Source organism: Palaemon carinicauda, chromosome 8 (genome assembly GCF_036898095.1).
Source record: "Palaemon carinicauda isolate YSFRI2023 chromosome 8, ASM3689809v2, whole genome shotgun sequence".
Lineage (NCBI taxonomy): Eukaryota > Metazoa > Arthropoda > Malacostraca > Decapoda > Palaemonidae > Palaemon > Palaemon carinicauda.
This window is the reverse complement of record NC_090732.1, coordinates 137,849,981-137,867,480: the sequence shown is the minus strand read 5'-3', so window position 1 is coordinate 137,867,480 and position 17,500 is coordinate 137,849,981. Positions and strand designations below refer to the sequence as shown.

The 17,500-nt window shown below is 36.5% G+C and overlaps 3 protein-coding genes across 3 annotated transcripts in view; 1 reads left to right on the top strand and 2 right to left on the bottom strand.

The window, feature by feature from the left end:
- The window catches only part of LOC137645468 (cylicin-2-like), a 7,778-nt gene extending 5,476 nt beyond the window's left edge, over nucleotides 1–2,302 (top strand). The window contains exons 2-4 of the mRNA XM_068378272.1: nucleotides 39–142; nucleotides 984–1,373; nucleotides 2,156–2,302. Of these exons, the coding sequence (XP_068234373.1) occupies nucleotides 39–142; nucleotides 984–1,373; nucleotides 2,156–2,302 (641 nt within the window). The remainder of the gene's footprint in view (nucleotides 1–38; nucleotides 143–983; nucleotides 1,374–2,155) is intronic.
- LOC137645965 (dynein intermediate chain 2, ciliary-like) overlaps nucleotides 1–17,500 on the bottom strand; it is a 469,865-nt gene that overhangs the window by 281,684 nt on the left and 170,681 nt on the right. The gene's annotated exons all lie outside the window — the stretch shown is intronic.
- Nucleotides 3,678–5,364, bottom strand: LOC137645466 (uncharacterized). Its single transcript, XM_068378271.1, has 2 exons — nucleotides 5,266–5,364; nucleotides 3,678–4,040 (listed from the first exon to the last, which is right to left on the bottom strand). Exons 1-2 carry the CDS (start codon nucleotides 5,362–5,364, stop codon nucleotides 3,678–3,680), a joined length of 462 nt encoding a protein of 153 aa, XP_068234372.1.

Here is a 17,500-nt window from a genome sequence, read left to right as displayed (position 1 = left end):
TAAAAATTTAATCATAATCTCGCCAAAACCATCACCAGATAGAAATGACTCTAATTCATATTACAATAAAGTCAGAAGCGATGCCAAGAAAGCTAAAGCTGTTAACAACATAACAGATACTGATGGGGTTGATGATACAAACGTAAACAGCTCTTGAGGAAACAAAGGAAGCCCAAAATATTGTTGACGCAATGGAAGCCAAGGTTCTCGAAGTAAAAAATGGAATTACAAGCTTTTAGTGATACAAAGAAAGCTAACGATGTTGATAATGCAAAAGCAGAAGAGATGCAAAGGAAGCTCAAGGTGTTAGCAACGTGAAGGAAGACCAAAATGTTGGAGATGCAAAGCAAGGGCAAGCTGTTGGCGATGAAAAGGAAGACCAAGATATTGGAGTTACATAGGTAGACCAAGCCGTTGGTGACGAAAAGGAAGATTAAGATACTGAAGCTGCATGGGAAGATCAAGCTGCTGACGACATAAAGAAAGACCAGGATATTGAAGCTACAAAGGAAGATAAAGCCATTGGTGATGCAAAGGAAGACCAAGATATTAGAGCCGCAAAGGAAAACCAAGCCATTGTTGACACAAAGGAAGACCGAAATATTGAAGCTGCATAGGAACACCAAGATATTGGATCAGCAAAGGAAGACAAAGCCATTGGTGATGCAAGTGAAGATTGATTGATTGATTTGAAGTTCTCAGGCATCCTGACATTGAAGGTCATTGACGCCGATGCAAATGAAGACCAAGATATTGGAGCTGCAAAGTAAAACTAAGCCATTGTTGAGCCAAATGAAGACCAAGATATTGAAGCTGCATAGGAAGAGCAAACTGCTGAAGACTTATAGAAAGACCAAGATACTGAAGCTGCAAATGAAGACCAATCCATTGGTGATGCAAAGGAGAACCAAGATATTGGAGCTGCAAAAGAAACTCCAGCCACTGTTGACACAAAAGAAGACCAAGATATTGAAGCTGCATAGGAAGAAAAAGCTGCTGACGACATAAATAAAGACCAAGATATTGGATCTGCAAATGAAGACCAATCCATTGGTGATGCAAAGAAGAACCAAGATATTGGAGCTGCAAAAGAAACTCCAGCCACTGTTGACACAAAGGAAGACCAAGATATTGGAGCTGCATGGGAAGAACAAGCTGCTGACAACGTAAAGAAAGACCAGGATATTGAAGTTGCAAAGGAAGACAGAGCAATTGGTGATGCAAAGGAAGACCAAGATATTAGAGCTGCAAAGGAAAACCAAGCCGTTGTTGACACAAAGGAAGACCAAGATATTGAAGTTGCATGGGAAGAGCAAGCTGCTGACGACGTAAAGAAAGACAAGGATATTGAAGCTGCAAAGAAAAAGCCATTGGTGATGCAAAGTAAGACCAAGATACTGGAGCTGCAAAGGAAAACCAGGCCGTTGTTAACACAAAGGAAGACCAAGATATTGAAGCTGCATAGGAAGACCAGGATATTGGAGCTGCAAAGTAAAAACAGGGCATTGTTGAGTCAAAGGAAAACCAAGATATTGAAGCTGCATAGGAAGAACAAGCTGCTAACGATGTAAAGAAAGACCAAGATACTACTGCTAGAGATTTATGGGGTCTTTTGACTGGCCAGACAATAGTACATTGGATCCTTCTCTCTGGTTATGGTTCATTATCCCCCTGCCAAACACATACAGCGAATAGTCTGGCCTATTCCTTACACATCCTCTTCTGTCCTCATACACCTGACAACGCAGAATACCAAACAATTCTTCGTACTGCACTGTAATTGTTCAGTGGCCACTTTTCTCCTTGTGAGGGTAGAAGAAACTCTTTAGCTCTGGTAAGCAGCGCTTTAAGGAGAAGGACACACCTAAATCAAACCATTGTTCTCCTATCTTGGATAGTGCCATAGCCTCTGTACCATGGTCTTCCACTGTCTTGGGCTCGAGTTCTCTTGCTTGTGGATACACTCGGGCGTACTATTCTACTTTATTTCTCTTCCTCTTATTTTGTTAAATTTTTTATAGTTTATATAGGATATATTTATTTTTAATCTCGTTGCTCTTCTAAGAATATTTTATTTTTCTTTGTTTCCTTTCCTCACTGAGCTATTTTCCTTGTTGGAGCCCCTGGGCTTATAGCATCCTGCTTTTCCAATCAGGGTTGTAGCTTAGCAAGTAATAACAATAACAATAAAGAAGAAGACCAAGCCATTGGTGATGCAAAGGAAGACCAAGATATTGGAGCAGCAAAGGAAAATCAAGCCGATGTTGAGACAAAGGAAGACCGAAATATTGTTGCTGCATAGGAAGAACAAGCTGCTGACAATGCAAAGTAAGACTAAGATATTGGAGATGCAAAGGAAGATCAAGCCATTTGTGACACAAAAGAAGACTAGACATCGAAGCTGCGTAAGAAGAATAAGCTGTTGGCGACATGAATCAAGACCGAGACATTGGAACTACAAAGGAAGTCCAAGCTGTTTGCGATACAACGCAAGATCAATATATTGGATCTACAAAGGAAGACCAAGCTGTTGGCGAGACAAAGGAAGATCAAGATATTGGAGCTACAAAGGAAGACCAAGCTGTTGGCGACACAAGCAATACCAAGATATAAAAACTGTAAAGGAAGAACAAGCGGCTGACAATACAAAGGAAGATGAAGACATTGGAGCTGGATAGAAAGATCAAGCTGTTGGTGATGCAAAGAAGGGCCAAAACATTGGAGTTGCAAAGGAAGACTAGACTGCTGATGATACAAAGGTAAACCAAGATATAGGAGCTACAAAGGAAGACTTAGATATTGAAGATGCATAGGAAGAACTAGCTCCTGACAACACAAAGGAAGACCAAGATATTGGAGCAGCAAAGGGAAACTTAGATATGGAAGCTGCATAGGAAGAACAAGCTGCTGATGACGCAAAGGAAGACGAAGATATTGGAGCGCCAAAGGAAGACATAGATATTGAAGCTGCATAGGAAGAACAAGTTGCTGATGACGCAAAGGAAGACCAAGATATTGGAGCTGCAAAGAAAGACTTAGATATTGAAGCTGCATAGGAAGAACAAGCAGTTGGCAACATAAATTAAGGCACAGATATTGGAACTACAAAGGAAGACCAAGCTGTCGGCGACAAAAAGGAAGATCAAGATATAGGAGCTACAAAGGAAGAATATAATGTTGTGGACACAAAGCAATAACAAGATATAAAACCTACAAAGGAAGAACAAGTTGTTGGCGATTCAAAGAAAGGGCAAGATATTGAAGTTGCAAAGGAAGACTAAGCTGCAGTTGATGCAAAGACAGACCAAGATATTGGAGCTGTGAAGTAAAACCAAGCCGTTGTTGACATAAAGGAAAACCAAGATATTGAAGCTGCATAGGAAGAACAAGCTGCTGACGACGCAAAGGAAGACCAAGATGTTTAGCTGCAAAGGAAGACTTAGATATTGAAGCTGCATAGGAAGAAAAGCTGCTGATGATGCAAAGGAAGACTAAGCTGCTGATGATGCAAAGGCAGACCAAGACATTGGAGCTGAAAAGGAAGAAGCTGTTGGCGATGCAAATGAAGACCAAGATATTGGAGCTGTGAAGTATAACCAAGCCGTTGTTGACATAAAGGAAGACCAAGCTATTGAAGTTGCATAGGAAGAACAAGCTGCTGATGACGCAAAGGAAGACTAAGATATTGGAGCTGCAAAGGAAGACATAAATATTGAAGCTACATAGGAAGAACAAGCTGCTGACGATACAAAGGAAGACCAAGATATTGGAGATGCAAAGGAAGACTTGGATATTGAAGCTGCATAGGAAGAACAAGCTGCTGACGACGCAAAGGAAGACCAGGATATTGGAGCTGCAAAGGAAGACTCAGATATTGAAGCTGCATAGGAAGAACAAGCTGCTGACGACCCAAAGGAAGACCGAGATATTGGAGCTGCAGAAGACCAAGCCATTGGTGATGTAAAGGAAGACTTAGATATTGAAGCGGGATCGGAAGAACAAGCTGCTGACGACGCAAAAGGAAGACCAAGATATTGGAACTGCAAAGGAAGACTTAGATATTGAAGCTGCATAGGAACAAGGAAGGCCAAGCTGTCGGCGACAAAAAGGAAGATCAAGATATTGAAGCTACAAAGGAAGATCAAGCTGCTTGAGACACAAAGCAATACCAAGATATAAGAACTGCAAAGGAAGAACAAGTTGTTGGCAATGCAAAGGAAGGCGAAGATACTAAAGTTGCAAAGGAAGTCTAAGCAGCTGATCATGCAAAGACAGACCAAGATATTGGAGCTGCATAGGAAGAACAAGCTGCTGATGACACAAAGGCAGACCAAGATATTGGAGCTGCAAAGGAAGACTTAGATATTGAAGCTGCATAGGAAGAACAAGCTGTTGATGATCCAAAGGAAGACTAAGCTGTTGATGATGCAAAGGTAGACCAAGATATTGGAGCTGCAAAGGAAGAACCTGTTGGCGATGCAAAGGAAGACCAAGATATTGAAGTTGTAAAGGAAGTCTAAGCAGCTGATCATGCAAAGCCAGACCAAGATATTGGAGCTGCAAAGTAAATCCAAGCCGTTGTTGACACAAAGGAAAACCAAGATATTGAAGCTGCATAGGAAGAACAAGCTGCTGATGATGCAAAGGAAGACTAAGCTGCTGATGATGCAAAGGTAGACCAAGATATTGGAGCTGCAAAGGAAGAAACTGTTGGCGATGCAAAGGAAGACCAAGATATTGGAGCGGCAAAGGAAAACCATGCCATTGTTGACACAAAGCAAGACCAAGATATTGAAGCTGCATAGGAAGAACAAGCTGCTGATGAAACAAAGGCAAACCAAGATATTGGAGCTGCATAGGAAGACTTAGATATTGAAGCTGCATAGGAAGAACAAGCTGCTAATGATCCAAAGGAAGACTAAGTTGCTGATGATGCAAAGGTAGACCAAGATATTGGCGCTGCAAAGAAAAACCAAGCCGTTGTTGACACAAAGGAAGACCAAGATATTGAAGCTACATAGGAAGAACAAGCTGTTGAGGACGTAAAGGCAAACCAAGATATTGGAGCTGCAAAGGAAGACATAGACATTGAAGCTGCATAGGAAGAACAAGCTGCTGAAGACACAAAGGAACACCAAGATATCAGAGCTGCAAAGAAAAACTTAGATATTGAAGCTGCATAGGAAGAACAAGCTGTTGACGACACAAAGGAAGACCAAGATATTGGAGCTGCAAAGGAACTTTTTTTTTTTTTTTTTTACTTACTTTGATGGCTGCTTTTCCAGTCCCATATGGCAGGGGAAACCCACTCTCTGAAAGGACCTCCACTGTCGTTTTACCTTGTTCGTTCAGAGTATTTAACATTTTATATCATATATTGTTCATTTACTATTAAATTGTCACTGTCAGAAGACTCATGAAATAAGAAAGTCTTCAGTTTCCTCTTGAAAGCCTTAATGTCTTCAATCATTCCAATGTTTCGTGGGAGTATATTATATAGTTTCGGGGCCGCATATTTAAAGGCTCTGGAGCCTAAAGTAGACATATATCTAGGTTACAACAGTTTGAAGCCATCTGTAACTATTCTCGTGTCGGCATGATTTGTTGGCTGCGCAATGTGTAGCAATTCTTTTAAGAATTTTGGACGCCCGGTTCTGATAACTGGGTGGGTTATTGTACATATTTTAAATTCATTTCTCGCTTTAATCGGCAGCCAGTGTAAATCGATTAGGAAGAACAAGCTGCTGACGACGCAAAGGAAGATCAGGATATTGGAGCTGCAAAGGAAGACTTAGATTTTGAAGCTGCATAGGAAGAACAAGCTGCTGATGTTGCAAAGGAAGACAAAGATGTTGGAGCTGCAAAGGAAGACTTAGATATCGAAGCTGCATAGGAAGAGCAAGATATTGGTAACATAAATTAAGACTGAGATATTGGAACTACAAAGGAAGACCAAGCTGTTGGTGACAAATAGGAAGACCAAGATATAGGAGCTACAAAGGAAGACCAAACTGTTGGGGACACAAAGCAATACCAAGATATAAGAACTGCAAAGGAAGAACAAGCTGCTGGTGATGCAAAGGAAGGCCAATATACCGGAGTTGCATAGGAAGACTAAGATTCTGATGATGCAAAGGGAGACTAAGATATTAGAGCTGCAAAGGAAGAAGCTGTTGACAATGCAAAGAAAGACCAAGATATTGGAGCTGCAATGGAAAACCAAGCTGTTGACAAAAAAAGGAAGACAAAGATATTTGGAGCTGCAAAGGAGGACCAAGCAGCTGATGACACAAAAGGACACCAATATATTGGAGCTGCATAGGAAGAACAAGCTGTTGGCAATGAAAAGGAAGACCAAGCTGCCAATGACACAAAAGGAGACCAATATATGTGACCTGCATAGGGAGAACACGCTGTTGGCAATGCAAAGGAAGACCAAGACATTGGAGCTGCAAAGGAAGGACAAGCTGTTGTCAACACAAAGTGAGAGCAAGATATTGGAACTGTTAGGGAAAACCAAGATGTTGGCAATGCAAAGGAAAACCAAGATATTAGAACTGCAGAAGAAAATCAAGCTGTTGGCATTGCAAAGACCAAGATAATGGTGCTGCAAAGGAAGACTATGCTGTTCGTGATGCAAAAGATGACTAAGATAATTGAGCAACAAAGGATGAACAACCTGTTGGCAATGCAAAGGAAGACCAAGATATTAAAGTTGAAAAGGAAGAACAAGCTGTTGACAACAGATAAGGAGAGCAAGACATTGGAACTGTAAAGGAAAACCAAGGTGTTGGCAATACAAAGGAAGTCCAAGATACTGGAGCTACAATCGAGGACCAAGCTGCTGACAAAAAAAAAAAAAAAAAAGAAGACCCAGATACTTTAGATCCAAAGGAAGACCAAGATACTAGAGATGCCAAATAAGACCAAGATGTTGGCAACACAATGGAGGACCAAGATATTGGAGCTGCAAAGGAGGACAAGCTGTTGGTAATGCAAAGGAAGACCAAGATAATGGAGCTGCAAAGGGAGACCATACTGTTGGTGATGCAAAAGACAACCAAGATATTGGAGCTGTAAAGGAAGATCAAGCAGTTAAAGACACAAAGGTAGACCAAGATACTAGAGATGGAAAGGAAGAAAAAGCTGTTGATGATGCAAAAGAGGACCATGATACTGGAGCTGTAAATGAAGTCCAAGCAGTTTGCAACAATAAGGATGACGAAGATATTGGAACTGCAAATGAAAACCAAGCTGTCGGTAATGCAAAGTAAGACAAAGCTGTTGATAACACAAAAGAACACCAAGATATTGGAGCTGTAAAGGAAGACCAAGCAGTTGGCGACACAAAGGTAAACCATGATACTTCACCATGTGGCAATTACAAAAATCAGACAGATCACATTGCCATTAAGAAAGAGAGGAGGACTTTGAGAAATGTAAGAAGCTATAGAGATGCAGATATTGGTAGTGATCACCAGCTCCTCATTGCCCCACTGAAATTAAAACTGAAAGCACCCAACAGAAAGATAGATAGAATATCTAGGTTTGATACAACTAAAAAAAGAAACATTTGCAATTGAATGTAAGAATCGATTTGCAGTCTGACTTTAAGAGACAAAGAACAGACAATTAATGAAGAATGGTGTGATATGAAGAACATATATCTGTCAGTTGGTAGTGAAGGTGAAGTCTTGGGACACGTAGTTACAAGGAGAAAGCCATGGATATTAAATGACATTTGGGATACCATAAAAAGGAAACAAAGACAGAAATTGATTGTTGAATGTTTTTGAGGAACTAATGAAGATTATAAGGTGGAGCATGCTAAGTATTCCAATATTGATAGTGAAGTAAAAAAAAAAATCACAGGAATGACTGGAGAGAATATTTAGACAGTAAAGCAGATGAGGCTGACTATGCTATGAATTCAGGAACTGGCTATGGTGTAGGAATTGCTCATAGAATTATTCATGAAATCTCGACTGGGGCAAAGAAGCAGCAGCATATGCCCATCAAAAAGAGAGATGGCTCTGTTATAAGCAACAGAGTATGAAGACAACGTTGGATGGAACACTTTAGTGAGTTTAAAAATAGGATATATGAAGGGAATAATTTGATTGATATACCTGAAGCTGATGAAGACCTTGAGGTGCCCATGAATGAATTCAGTGTCTTTGAAGTCGAAGCTATCCTAAAAAAAATAAAGAAATGGAAAGCCCCGGATACGATGGAATAACTGCCAAGATAATACTGGCTAAAATGAAATTACTCCCAGACTACTTACAAGATTATTTTGTAGAATGTGGCATGAAGAGGCAAAACCTGATGAATGGGAGTTAGGAGTGTTGGTGAAAATAGAAAAAAAAAGGAGACCTGACTGACTGCAATAATTACAGAGGCATAACACCTACGTCAGTTATGAAGAATATAGTATCCTTATTCTAAAGAGACTGGAGAAAAAGATTGATGAAAAGCTGAGAGATGAACAAGCAGGATTTAGAAAAGGTAGAAGTTACATTGACCAAATTTTCATTTTGAGACATGTTGCACAGCAATGCGCAGAATATAGAAATTCCCTTTTGATGGAATTTGTGAACTATGAAAAAGCCTTTGATAATGTGCACCGGCCAATTTTGTGTAGAGTCCTGCGTTATTATGGAATTCCTCTTAAATATTTAAATTTGATTAAGTCTTGTTCATGAGCATAGCAAGTGCAAAGTTAATGTTAGTGGAGTCTTATCAAATGAATTTCCAGTGAACAGCGGAGTACTCCAAGGGAATGTGTTGTCACCTATGTTGTTTGTCCTCCTCATGGACTTTGTAATTCATAGAACAGTCAGAGACGGTGGAGAAGTATTGGACTGAATTGGTGATAGGAATTTAGCAGACCTAGAGTATGCTGATGATACTGTCCTTGTTAACAGGACACCACAGGATTTGCAATGCTTGCTTACCAGAATGCAAGAAATATCACACGAGTTCGGGCTGAAGATAAATAGAAGAAAGACAGAGACGATGAGAACAGATTATGCAGTGGAAGATGAAATATCATTGGAAGGAGAAAGGATTAATAAGTAGAAACCTTTAAGTATCTAAGAACTATGATCTCCAATACAGGGTCTTTAGAATTAAGAGTTTAGTGAAAGATTGAAAAAAAACAAACCAGAAAAGGGGTAACTTAGGTAAAATTTGAAAATCAAACTGTCTGAAATTACATATAAAAATCAGACTATACATCAGTTTAGTAAGATCGGTGTTACTCGATGCACATGAGTCATGGTATGACAATGAAATAATCTCCAACATATTTAGTAGATTTGAGAACAAAGTCCTCAAAAGGATATTGGGAGTTGAATGGCAGGACAGGATTAGAAATGAAATTACAAAGAGATTACTCGAGTGGATGAGATCAAGATGCGGGGTAGATAGAGTTGGTTTGGGAATGCTCTTCGCACTCCCCAAGAGACATTAGTTCACCGAACGTTCAGTTGGACTCCACAAGGCAATATAAGAGTTGGAAGACCCAGGCCTACATGGCTGAGGACTATAAAGCGTGAAATAGGAGATAATGCATGGAGAAGTATTGAATTAAAAGCTCAAGATAGAGACGACTAGCGAAATCTAAACGAGGCCCTTTGCGTCAGTATGCGTAGGAGATGATGATGCTGATATATATATATATATATATATATATATATATATATATATATATATATATATACATACCTGTATATATATATATATATATATATATATATATACCTGTATATATATATATATATATATATATATATATATATATATATATATACCTGTATATATATATATATATATATATATATATATATATATATATATATATATAAGGTTTAGTTATCGAAAGTAATTAAACAGTATCCCTGGTATAAACTACAGCATTAACCAGAGTTGGAAGAACCAGGCCTACATGGCTGAGGACTATGAAGCGTGAAGTCGGAGATAATGAAGGGAGTAGTATTGATTTAAAAGCTCATGATAGAGACGACTGGCGAAATCTAACAGAGTCCCTTTGCATCAATAGGTGTAGGAGATGATGATGATGATTAACAATAAGGAGGGTGATTAAGTGGTATAAAATAAGAAAAGGAAAAATAGACTCATGTGGAAACAATAATCAAAGAACGTAGAAGTCTTTCCTTATAAAATTTAAAGATATTATCAAAGTACACCACGTTTATGACAGGATCTCTTTTTCTGTCCCATTACTCTCACCAGAGATTAATTTCTTTAATCACTTGAGCATCACAGTAACATTTACCTGAGCAGCAACACATCTGTCTCGAGTGGAACCACCAGAGTCTGGCAAACGTTTCCATATGAGCACAGAGATAACGCTCTCAATTTCTTGAGCCTCAGGCCGTTAACTTCAAGGTGTCTTCTGACAGGTAAGAGAATTATGGCAAATGAAATGGGGAGCATACCGGTAATTAGCAGAACGAACGAAGGTGCTCTTCATTAGCTCCTTCATTACCAACGCATACTGTTCACCTCTGGCTCAATAGGGATTTACCAGACAGAGAAAAAGCGTTTTTAGAATATACTTTTTCAACTTTTCCATTTCCTATGCCTTAAATATAAATATTTGAAATGAAAGACCAATGTTGATTACAAAAACTCAGTTCAAGAATAAAAAATTTGTTTAGAATTAATATATTTACCATTTCGATTTTGTAAATTTGATTACTTAACCACATTACAGATGACCCGTTTTAAAAACGTCCTTTCCTTTCCTTTTGAGGTAAGGATTTTGTAAACGCGTTCCTCCAATGGCAGTAAGTGTCCTGGATGATGTCTATGGTAGGATTGACGATGGTTGGGAGTTGTTAAGAAAGAGAGGAAGAGTACAAAAAGCAATTTGGAAATATATTAGGCTACAGATGGAGAAAAAAAAAACATAGGGCACACCCAAAAGCTCTTCATTCACCAAATGACCCCTGTATATTGCATTACATTAATTCCTTATTTACTTATGTTGCATTTTGCAGTTAGATTACCTGGAATCTCTCTCTTCTCTTATTTAGTCTTGTGGCTCAAAAATATCTGCCGATCTATATAATAATAATAATAATAATAATAATAATAATAATAATAATAATAATAATAATAATAATAATAATAATAATAATAATAATAATAATAATAATAATAATAATGTTATATTAAAAATTCCTCCTATACAAATATTTTAATGACGAATCCGCTATTTTTTTAATGTACTGTATAATCATGTACTCTATTTTCCCATTAGGATCATGTTTTCATTGATAAACAAAACTAAGATCCTTACTTATAGATTGCTTTCATGCGCTTTAAATAATATATTAAGCTCAAACGAAGACAGTGCCACAACAGCAGTGTGCTACTTGGACCTGTTCCCTGAAAAGACCTGTGTTATTGCTACACAAAGGATAATGTACCTGGTGATTAGGTGACTGTAATGGGTAGGTGAAAAACAAATAGAAAGGCATGAATATAACAACCTTATCCCTAAAAGACATGAAATACTCAAAAGATTTATATTGTCTGCAACTATCCCTTTGAAGGGAAAATATTCAAACAATAAATTCGTCATTAGCAGATGTTTATTAATAAGCAATTAACAAATATATCTATGTAAAAGACATGCTGAAACATTCTAGTGTATTTTGATGGTTTATGCTAATGCTGAAGAGGACTAACTCAAATAATATAGGCAAGCAATACCAACGTAAATACCGCGAGGATGGGTATCGGTAGTTCAGTGTTGGTAGGGGGAGGAGGGTCAGCAGGTGCGATATAAAAAAAAAAAAAAGAAGAAAAGATGTTACTAACAGTGACGACAAGATGTGTGGAAATCATGAGACCTGGGTGACCTTCAACCGACATTGAATGAATGTTACATTAAGCTGACTTGGAGGATGCGCACCAGAAACAAGTTCAGTTATGAAGGATATGATTATTTTACTTTATAAGCAGTATAAAATGACGTAATATTTTCGTATTTCTTCTTGCTTGCGACAATTGAAATCGAAATGAAAAGTTTCATATTTCTTTACTTATGATACGTGTTTAATCTTAACTGAACATGGGGCTTCATGGCATAAAAAAATGAATGTATATGTATGTACACGTGTGGGAATGTATGTACTTATATACTGTACATGAGCGTATACCGTATATGCATGCATAAATAAATAAATAAATAAATATATAAATGTATATACATACATTATATATATATATATATATATATATATATATATATATATATATATATATATATATATATATATATATATATATATTAAAATACATAAGGATATTCATACATACATATAAATATTATGTACGAGTGCGTGGGCGTGTAGAAAATTAGGACAAAAGCAATTATGTTGCATATAATACAACAGAAACGTATTTATCGCAGTTTTCAATAACTAATGATTACAAAAGACAGTATTTGATATGATGATACCCCAAAAAGTAAAACTAAGATAAATTTCACGAAAACACACAGGCATGAATAAAAACTATCAACTAATAAAATGAAAGTGTCAGAGCAAAACGCGTAGGTTTAGTGATTTACGAAGCTACATTTCCTTTACTTCATTTATTAGGATGTTGTGTGTAGGCTATGCACTGGCGCATACCCACATATGTACACAGTATACATATGCTGCATGTGTGTGTGTTTAGCACTATCCCAAAACAAACAAAATTTCATCGCATGTCAATTTCCATGCGATAACAGATGACGCCAAGATATTTTCTAAGGGAAAAATGATAAATGATTGGCCTCAGAGCGAATCATATTATTCTGAGCCCAATTAACCTGCAATATATTTTATTGGCGATCACAAAAGAATGCTTAACAAACACTGAAATAAGTCTACATAGATATTTTACCCTGGAAAAACATGCAAACTGTCCATTATTTACCAGAAAGTCCAACATGCCGTGGAGAAGTCTGAGTCACTGTTTGCTTTTTTATTTGTTGGAATAAATTATTGTTGTCCATAAAAATGTTAAGTGCTCTTTGAAGGCAGGCGACAGGGAGAAAGGGGAAGGCATTTGTGTTTGGATAACACTGCAAGTCAACAATTGGAAGACTTAAAGAGTTAAGAGACACGACAAAGGGAATGTAGAATCAGCTAAAAAGACAAATATGAAAGATGATATGCTTTTGTTATATAACTATAGACCTATATACTGCATGATATCACTAGCTTGGATAAACATTCCAGATACGTAATCAATAAGTTATCCTTAGAAATAAAAGGATGTGAAAAATAAAAAAGAAAAAAAATACACATGAATTAAAGCGAGTTAAGACAAGGAAGATGAAAGTGCTAAAGAAAACTATAAATTATACCCGTCAAAGAAACGAAGCACGATCGGTGGAATGATTGAGAATCCACATGATTCCAGAAATAAATTAGGGTGATGATGAAAATGATGGTGATTCATTGACGATAATAATTCATAATGAACATGCGTCTTGCACAGAATGAGTATGCTCGTTTAAGAAAGGAAGAATAAAAATTACTTTCTCTACTTCCGTATAATTAGTCATGTACATAAAAACAAAATAATTGTACATGGTAAATTGTTATATATAACTATATGTATAACAAAATCAAGTGTGTGTATATATATATATATATATATATATATATATATATATATATATATATATATATATATATATATACTGTATATATACATAAATATATAATGTACAGTACATTTATGCACAATACATACATATATACAAACAGTATATATATATATATATATATATATATATATATATATATATAATATATATATATATATATATATAACAAAGATGGAGAGGCTGAACAAAAAGGTCTTTCCTAAATGATGTTTTCAACTCCAATTTTTTTTTCCAGGTTTCAAATCAAGTTAAATTTGCATTGCTACCTATTTCCAGGTAAATCTTTATTTTGATCTTTTTTCCTAGGAAGATTTCAGACTTTTCTAGGGATGCGTTTAACTCTACTTATTCCAGAAAACTTTTCAACCTGGCCCCTTTTTTCAAGAGATGCTTGTAACTCCGACCTGATGGCATAGAAGTTTGTCACCTCAGTTTCAACTCTGCTGAGCAAAATCTATTATGGTATTTTGCATTATAGCTTGAACATTCTGCAATTGCAATTGATAATATTCATAATAGAATGACAAATACATATACACTTGTGACAGTTTTCAATTTCAATTTCACATTCTACAAAATAGATTGACAGACCATACAACGAACGATACCTCCAAGTCATGAAAAATAATTATTACCAACTGTTCGTTTCGTAACTGACAATTTAGGTTTTAAGATTCACAGACGCATTTGAGTTTGACATTTCATCACAATTATTATCGTAACTTATACAAACATCAAAAATATTTTAGAACAATCTCTTTCTTTATAGAATCAATGCAAATGAAACTGTAAGAGCTGTATCTCTTGGTAACCTTACATTTATTTTCCTGGTATCGCATTTACCAGATTCCATTATAGCCTATGACTGTGAAACTACTTGGTAACGCGGTGTTTAAAGAAAAGTTTAGAACCATACTGTCTTTACAACTGGTCATTTGTATTTTTTTTTATATCCAGCACCTACGGCTCTAAAATGCTAAGAAATTATCGTCGCGTTTGTAACATTGACCGCAATTGCATAATAGACCAGTACGAGAGCGGTGAAGATTTCTTAACGACAGCCAGAATAAAGTACTTTGGGTTAGTCGGACATCAGCCTACTAAATTACGTGGAGATATCACCACCAAGATGAAGTTCAAGCAAGAGAAGTTAGAACACTTCCTGTTGTTGTTGGTAGAAAGTACACCAACCTTAACTTCAAAGGAACTGAATCAAACTTTGCGAGAAACACTTACCAGAGAACCCCGTGTGTCTGAATCAACTGTTGCAAGAGCCTTGGAATGTGAACTCTTCACACTAAAATTGTGAGAAACGTAACACAGGAGAGAAACTTCGAACGTGTCTGATGCAAGGGTAATGTACGCACATGACATGTACGCTATACATTTGCAGAAAGATAGGATCTACCTTTGTTGCCAGGTTGGCCTTTTTCAGGCCAAAAAACCCTGAAATTTGGCCTTTTTTAAAGATTGTTGTCCTTTAGTAGTATCATGAAAGAAAAGGTAAGCCTTAAATACTATATATTTGGCCTTTTCTACTATGTGTTGGCCTTTTAAATCTGCTTTTGATTTGATTTAGGCCTTTCTCATTCAGAAAACCTGGCAACTCTGGGATCTACATTGACGATCTGGGACATGATTTATACACGAAGAGGACTTGTAGTAGAGCACATTATGAGCCAACGAGCCCTGCGAATAATTGGCGGACAGAGAGGTGGTAACATCTCGTTGTTAGTGTTGATTTCCGGTGGGGCCTGGACTAGTTTATTTTGAGATTCATACACTTGGCGTCACCAAGGAGAAATCTAATAATTTCGTATTCAACTTGGATATTAACCTCTCTGAATTCAACTCGGTGTCATAGTGATATTGCCGATAGCTTTCCTACGAGATCTTTTAAATATCTACCGCCATACTCGCCTTCCCTCAATCCAATTGAGAACCTGCTTTTCAACGGTAAAGGCACCACTAAAACAGTTACTTAATGATGTAACAAGTACCTGTAGTGCACAGAAAGGTCGCCGAAAAGGGACGACCTTACAAGGTTATCGAGAACAACTGCTAAGTGTTGTCACTCCACAACTACATGTTTCATTATATGACACAGTAGCGCTCATCTTATGAAATGCATTGCAGAGATATTTGCGATTAGTTTATCAATATGTTACGAACAGTTATTGCTGTTAAGACATATTTTATTCAACATTAGACATCTGTAGTAAGATAAAAATCATTTTGTTCTGATGCACTCCATAACAGAATTTATGATGAATGTCATATAAAATGTATTTGTCAATACAAAGAAATCCTCTTGATGTTTGTCAGTATTTATTGCGACATTGTCACAGTTTCGGAAACTATCAAAGAATTACGACTGTTATTAGTTATTGGGGAGTGTCTTTCATATTTGCAATTTGTCACAGATTCAAAGAATGTCAAAAGTTTTTGAAGAATGTCCATTCTGAAAGGACTGCCATTTAAAAATACACTTTGTCAAACTTTAAATAAATTGTCATTTAGTTAAAACCGTTCAAAGTAAACTCCAAAATACTATAAATGAGAAGTCTGATCATGCGCCAGATGGTGACATCATAATGCCTAAACTATAGAAAGTGGATTGATTAATTGGAGACTATTTTTTCCTTCGCTGACTTCGTTACGAAGGTTATCTTTTGATAGGCGCATATTTGTTTATATGCCTTTCTGTGTTTGTGATTCGCATAACACAAACACTATTGGACAGAATATCATGAAATTTGGTGGCATGGCTGGCCATGATACAAAGACAATTTAATTAATTTTTTGGAGTGATTGGGGCAAAAGTCAAGGCCAAGGTCCCGAAAAGGTCATAAACGTCTAATTTTTGTCTGATTTGCATAAAAATAGTGCCAAAATGTGCACAATTCAATTGTCTATCCTGTGTTATACACCATAATACAGTGATGTCATTGACAAAAGTGGCGGTGGCAAAGGTATGCGCTCTATCGAGTGCACGTTCTAGCTATCTGTTATTTTGTCCATACCTCAGTCACATTGTTACCTTTATTGACTTCAATTATATCATTCTTACAAAAAATAATAAACAGTATGATGAAATATATGTAAATTTTTCTACTTAAAAGTTAATAATACTGTGAGGATCGGTCGGATTGCACTGTACTTTTATTATATAAGTAAATTAATGTGTATTATAATTATCATACATATTTAGACTGCAAATGGTCATCTCATTAATGCAAATAAAAAAACTAAGCACATACTTTCCTACATGTATGGTAAGAAAGTTTTTAGTTTCTCTTACATTTCAAATGGTGGCCCTTATTACATTTGAAATTCTTTTGCAATTTAACTACTTATATAGAGTATATTAATCCAAATACGATATCAGCATTATGGTTTGCATCGCTCAATGCAGTTTAGGTGCAGGCCTATGACAAATTAATTATTTCTTAATGTACTGTACTGTAAATTCAGCAATATTGAGTAACATTACCAAATTTGTAGCATTGGGAATTACATTAAAACTCTACTGTTGGATTAAGCCTACAATTATAGATTATTCTATAAAATGAGATTATCAGACTTCTCTTAAAAAGAATCATGCAAGCAATTCCGGACAGTAACTAAATCAGCATTTTAACAATAATTATTAAAAAAAAAATAATTCTTGACAAGCTTAAAAGACAATATAATTTACTTTAAAACAGAGTGAGATCATCAATTCAAAGTGAAAATGTCAAACCATGAATAGTAGCCAAGAACAGCTGAAAAAGACAAAACAACGAATACGTATAGAAATTG